Here is a 6,942-nt window from a genome sequence, read left to right as displayed (position 1 = left end):
TCTGCTGAGGACTGCAGAGACTTCACAGCAACGTGTCCCCCAACAAAGTGGATACTTCTATTTGTGCAGAACTGAAAGAGGGATTTCCAAATTCAGATTTGTTTTTTGTTTCCCCCCCATTTTGTTTTTATTTTTTTGTTTTTGTTTTCATTTGCTCCTCCAGCGCACGAGCGGTGCGACTCGTCAATATTGTTCGAAACATTTGTTTCGCATCCAACCAGCACCAACTACATCTGTTGCCCGCTCTTGGATGAACTTCCTGATGAGAGATCCGGTCATACAGGGATCGAGTATGGCATATCATCCGTTTATACCTCACCGGGGTCCGGACTTTGCCATGAGCGCAATGCTGGGCCACCAGCCTCCGTTCTTCCCGGCGCTGGCGCTGCCTCCCAGCGGCTCCCTGTCACTGCCGGGCGGGTTGGGAAAGCCGATCATGGACCAGCTGATGGGAGCAGCAGAGACCGGCCTGCACTTCTCCTCGCTGGGGCATCAAGCCGCGGCCGCGCACCTCCGGCCTCTCAAGACTCTGGAGCCTGAGGAGGAGGTGGAGGATGATCCTAAAGTTCACCTGGAAGCCAAGGAGCTTTGGGAGCTCTTCCACAAGAAAGGCACCGAGATGGTGATCACAAAATCCGGAAGGTGAAATACATTTGTGACGACTTCTTCCCAATATACTGTCTAACAGAATAATTAACGATGTAGCTAATAATACTCGGGTTTATTTTTTTATAAATAATATAACGCTCTATAGCCTGTATCTGAATTAATTCTATTTACATTGATCCACAACAAGTGTCACATAGACTATTTTTATTACCCGAGGGGTTTTGCACAACAAAATGTGAACATGTCACAAAAAATAATTTGTACATTTGTAATTTGTGTTAATTCATATAACAAATGGGGGAATTAATGCTAGTCTTGTTCACAAAGTCTGGGTTAAATATTTATAAAATAAACGTATTTTAATTCATACACAAGAGGTTATAGATTATTAAAGGAAGGAAGCTCCACACTTATTAGATCCATGTCTTAATTTCCTCATATTAATATTTAAATTATGCCTTTGTTTACATGTAGCCCATTGTTAATTGTCAAACTGTATACTTTGTCAGATCTTTTAAGTTTGTGGAGCTCGAGAAATATTGTCGTCATCATAGTGAAAGTGGGGCTAAACAAAGATGGCTGCTGAATGTGTGTGTGTGTGTGTGTGTGTGTGTGTGTGTGTGTGTGTGTGTGTGTGTGTGTGCGTGTGCGTGTGTGTGTGTGATCAAGACACCATCCATGAGGAATTTAAAGAAAATAGAAGATAAAGACACATTATTATTATTTTCTTAAAATTAAATTAAAAGCAACACATATTAGTCTATATCACGGTACTAATAACACACTCAAAGATAAAGGTTAAAGCCATGTATTTATGTATGAAAAATAAATGTATTTGTTAAATCACTTCACTAACTTATTATTTCCTCTGTGTGTGTCACAGGCGGATGTTTCCCCCGTTCAAAGTGAGGTGCACCGGTCTGGACAAAAAGGCCAAATACATTCTCTTGATGGATATAGTTGCAGCCGACGACTGCAGGTACAAGTTTCACAACTCCCGTTGGATGGTGGCCGGCAAGGCCGACCCCGAAATGCCAAAGCGGATGTACATTCACCCGGACAGCCCGGCCACTGGCGAACAGTGGATGTCAAAAGTCGTCAATTTCCACAAACTCAAGCTGACGAACAACATCTCCGACAAGCATGGATTTGTAAGTTCGACTAATGTATGTCAATTTTCTTATTTACCAAATTACACTTATACACCACACACAACCACATTTACACTTCTGTTATATTTTTTATGAAAGCATTGTTTATTTTTATGTATTTTTTTAAGAACTGCATGCCTCATAATTAAAATGAATGTATTTATGTACACACCCCTGTTTATAGCCGTATTCAAATTGATTTTATTCTATAATTATCCCCAGGATGTTTTTGAGTGTTTATTATTTATTTGCCTGATTTATCTGCCGCTTTGTAATTTAACATTTTTTATTTTTTTTAGAAATCATGTCATGTAGCCTGGGGGTGTGTATGTAGTCTGTAACAACGACAACAAATGTCAGTTTAATATAACATATTGCGCTAATTTTCTTCTTTTTTTCTCTCTCTCTCTCTCTCTGCTTGTGTGTTGCAGACTATTCTTAACTCGATGCATAAATATCAGCCTCGCTTTCACATCGTGAGAGCCAACGACATTCTCAAACTCCCGTACAGTACCTTCAGGACATATGTTTTTCCTGAAACGGATTTCATTGCTGTGACTGCTTATCAAAATGACAAGGTGAGCACAATGGTGACCCACAGCCTGAATAATATATACTAGTACATGTGCAGTTATTTAATGTTAAAAAAAAAATACTATGCCCTGTCAAGAGTTACTTCCCTGTTTGTTGTCATAAAAACATGTCATTTTTGTGTGTGTGTGTGTGTGTGTGATAAGGTTGTGATGATGATGTTTCAGCCTCTGGTAGGAAATTAATAATTCCAAGGAATGTAATACAGGTTATATTCCCTTTATTTAATCACGTGGAAGAAAAAAAAAATTGGCACAGACCCAGACTCTCTCACTCTCTCTCCCTCCCTCTATACGTCTATGTGTATGTGTGTGCGTAAAGCTGTGTGTTGGGGGGGTTGTGTGTGACTAGAAAAAGAAGAGGGTCAACTCTGTGCGGTTGAATGGAGAAAAAGAATAAGAAAAAGAAAAAAAAAGAGGGGCTGGTTGTTGCAGCCTGTGCTGCATGGTAACATTTTATCCCCTGTAAGACATAAACGTAATGAAAATCATCTCCTGGGCTCTTTGATATGTTTGGGAAATGATGGCGTCCCAAACCCCAAACCACCCCCCCTATACTCTCTCACATGTGCAGTGGTTAAATCAGCCAGACGTGGAGAGGAAGTGGTGTGGGGACTAAAGTTTAACAAAAGTTTATTTAAAATGGAGGAGGGGAATGCATGTTTCATTGGAGTGCCAAAATAAGGAACGCAAAAATCATGTTACTGCAGCTTTAGAACTGTGAGACTAAAACAATAAGACATAGCAGGGAAGTGACATTACACTCGTTAATATTTACGCATTTTTTTCCCCAGATTACGCAGCTGAAAATTGACCATAACCCATTTGCCAAAGGATTCCGTGACACAGGCAACGGGAGACGAGAGAAGAGGTAAGACAGTGAGGATAAGTGCAATCCAGATGTCTTCAGATTTATACATGGAGACAGCGTGATCTCAGTGGATTAAAGCAGCGACACAGTGTCCACATTAACCCACAGGGAGTCTCTGGCTCTTCACAGTTTTCATGATCAAATTCAGAAACAGAACCTGGAGCAAGGGCTGACTTTCTTTGCCAGTTCCAATGTCCTGATTAAAACATGTAAAAGAAGCCAAAGCTGACATTAAAAAAAAAATGTGAATGTGTTTGCACTGGTCAGTGTGGCGCACCAAGATAAATATACAACACATATATGTTCTCACCTGCAGCAGGTGAGCCAGTCCCCAAAATAAGCTCCCATAATACCATTCATTCATTCACCCTGCTGCTGCTGATACTGTGTCTGACCCGAGAGCTGTGACCACCCTCCTATTATCCCCTGACTAACGCGAGTCCTGCTGCACAGGAAACAGCTGGCTCTGCAGTCCATGCGTTCATACGAGGAGCAGCAGAAACGAGAGAACGGGGCTTCAGACGACTCCTCGGGCGAACAGGCTCCCTTTAAATGCTTCGGCCAGGCCTCGTCCCCTGCCGTGTCAACCGTGGGGCCCCCACACCTGAAAGGTAAGGCTGGCAGACCCCACAGTGAGACACACAAGCTGTGTGTGAAGTCATAAAAACTATATTTTTTATTATTATTATTTACGAGGTGTGTTTATAATACGATATTAGTGGATCAATTCAGCCATGTTTGGTTTTTTTGCCTGGTTGAAATTACATGCAACATAAGAGGATATCAATGGTTGTTGTTTTTTGGATTATCTGCTAAATGTTGGTAATGTTGAATTGTACTACAGTACTGCACGTACGCACCCCACTTCATACTAATACTCCTTTGTAAATTCATTTGTTATGAAAGTTAGCATCTTGTTGCCTGATTGTCAACGGATATAATCTAAGAAACCACATGACTAATTCTGGCAAACCCCAGATTATACCTTGACAGCCATACATGTGGAGATGATGATGATTCCTTTTTATAATCTTGTTGATTTTTTTTCTTCTCATGTGTGTCTGATTTTTTTTATAATTCTTATTATTGATTTCAAATACTGCTCCTACTCCTACACGAGTTCTGATTATGTGCAGAAAGTCAACTGATGTCCTCCTTCTCCTTGCGCAGATTTCTGCGACAGCGACGAGGACAGCGACGACGAGAGCAAAGATGGACATCACATCAAAGACGGTCCGGACTCCAGCAAGATCTCCACGACCACGGAGGACGGGAAGGAGCACGAGGCGAGTCCGGCCAAGGGGCATCCTTTTAAGAACAGTGACTCTAGCAGCAGCAGCAGCAGCAACAGGGTGCGGGACAGCAACAGCGGCTCCAGGACTGAGAAGAGCCAGGCGGACTCGCGGCAGAGTCCCGTCACCGTCATCTCCAGCACCACGCGCTCCGCGGAAGACCTCAAGAGTCCGAGTCTGGATCAGGCCAAAACGGACGAGTGCAGCAGGTCGATGAGCAAGGACAGCTTTATGCCTTTGAGCGTTCAGACGGACAATGTGCACATGGGCCACAGCCACTTGCATAACTTTGGATTTCCTACGGGTCTCACGGGACAACAGTTCTTCAATCACTTAGGGAGCGCGCACCCGTTTCTTTTGCACCCCAGTCAGTTCAACATGGGAGGCGCGTTCTCGAACATGGCCGCGGGCATGGGGCCACTATTGGCAGCTGTGTCCACGGCAGGGGTGAACACCATGGACACAGCCAGCATGGCATCATCGCCGCAAGGCCTGACGGGAGCGCCGGGCCTACCCTTTCATCTGCAGCAGCATGTTTTGGCATCGCAGGTAAAAAAAAAAAATGTTTTCGTGCTCGCAGCTTCGCATTAAACACATGTATGATGATCGTTGCAGCGCAGTACAGTCCACCCAAAAGCCTCGCAGGCCTACAGGCGACATGCCAGATTTAATAGTTTAGGTGTGATTACAAACGTCTTTAATGTCCTCCTCATTAGGTTTATGTGCTTGTGTTTAAACACAAGTGTGAGAAAAAGCACGGTGAGAGAGAGTGTGTGTGTGTGTGCGTGCGTGGGTTTGTTTGCGTGCGATTGTTTGTTTAGTTTTATGGACAAACATGCTATAGTTTTCCGAATGAAGTTATACTTTGACTTTTATTACATCTCTCTTCGGCGTTTATAGATATAGAACTAACACTCTTAAAGCAGGACAGACAAAGACCATGTTGCAAAAACTATACTAGGTTGTAAATGCACGATGGGCCATACATCCTATACATCCTATACATCCATGTAAGAACAAGTCTCTGGAGCTGAATGCGTCTGATGCTTGTTGAAGAACTTCTAAAAGCTTTTTATGCTGCAATCAGAGCAAAGCTGTTTACATGCTGACTCAGTTATGCTGCTGAATATTCTTTTTTTTTGGTTGTTTTATTAAGGACAGATTTTTGGGGAGGAGGAGGAGGAAAAATAGTGATTGAATGGAGGCAGTTTTGGGGCCTGGATTTCTTGTATCAGGCCAAGCTTTTGCTGCCCCATTATTAGTGTCAGACACTGCCATTGGCTTTGTAACGATGCATCACTAATGTTGTTATGATTGTGTGTGACGGAAAATATTTGCTGAAGACTATAAAGTGAAAGTAAAGCTCAGGAAATGCTTCACATTTTACGCATTTGTTCCACGATGAATGCGCCTGATAAAACTCTCCATTTGCACACTTTTTTCTGTACATTTACTATAACGTGTGTGTATATACTGTATATAACACAAGCCTGTTGCCTCACACTCGGTCTCATTGTCTCCACAGGGCATTGCAATGTCTCCGTTCGGCGGTTTGTTCCCCTATCCATACACGTACATGGCCGCAGCCGCTGCAGCCTCATCCGCCGCTGCGTCATCGTCCGTGCACCGACATCCTTTCCTGAACGCGGTGCGCCCCCGACTCAGGTACAGCCCTTACTCCCTCCCCATGACGGTACCGGACAGCACTCTGCTCACCACCGCCATGGCGTCGTCCATGGCGTCGTCCATGGCGTCGTCCATGGCGGGCGGTGTCGACCTGAAGGGAGACGGCATCGTGCCGGGGAGCCCCGGCGTCACCCTGGATTCCACGTCGGAGGTGACGAGCCACTCGGGCTCGATCTCCATGTCCCCAAAAACTTGCGCGGAAAAAGACGCCGCCAACGAGCTGCAGAGCATCCAGCGCCTGGTCAGTGGACTGGACTCAAATCAGGACAGGCCACGGAGCGGGTCCCCATAGGAGCGTATTTGTTATTATGTTTTTCTCTCCTTTTAAAACAAAACACACACACACACACACATACACACGCTTCTCGTTTCAATGTTGTTGGAAAAAAGAAGAAACACTACTTTCGACACTTCTTGCCTCTAATGCAGATTTTGAAAAGAAAAAAAAAAAAACTTAAAAAGAAACTGTTGGACGTTTTAGTTTCTGAAATGCACTTTGGTTAAAAATACACACCTGATATGTATGGTTCTTTTTCTCCCTCGTCTTTTATCTCCATCTTTCTATTTTTTGTTAACTTAAACAACACTTTTTAATCCTGTCATTTGAATACCGTACAAGTATTGAAACTGAAAAAAAAAAAAAAGGTTGGCATGGGTGTGACTTACAGGTTTTGGGGAGAAGTTGCTGCTGTGTCCTTTCTCCCAACTTGAGGAGAAAACGTGATTATTATTTTTTTTGTATG

The 6,942-nt window shown here is 43.5% G+C and overlaps 1 protein-coding gene across 1 annotated transcript; it reads left to right on the top strand.

The window, feature by feature from the left end:
- Positions 1–250: 250 nt before the first annotated feature.
- Positions 251–6,491, top strand: tbx3a (T-box transcription factor 3a; the record flags this gene model as incomplete). The annotated part of the gene is made up of 7 exons (XM_083903196.1): positions 251–642; positions 1,493–1,760; positions 2,192–2,338; positions 3,145–3,221; positions 3,675–3,832; positions 4,392–5,062; positions 6,039–6,491. 7 exons carry the CDS (start codon positions 251–253, stop codon positions 6,489–6,491), a joined length of 2,166 nt encoding a protein of 721 aa, XP_083759322.1.
- Between the last annotated feature and the right edge of the window lie 451 nt (positions 6,492–6,942).

The sequence above is a fragment of the Microchirus variegatus genome (assembly GCF_963457635.1).
Source record: "Microchirus variegatus genome assembly, chromosome: 16".
Lineage (NCBI taxonomy): Eukaryota > Metazoa > Chordata > Actinopteri > Pleuronectiformes > Soleidae > Microchirus > Microchirus variegatus.
The sequence above is the reverse complement of the archived record's forward strand: the minus strand, read 5'-3'. Positions and strand labels throughout refer to the sequence as shown.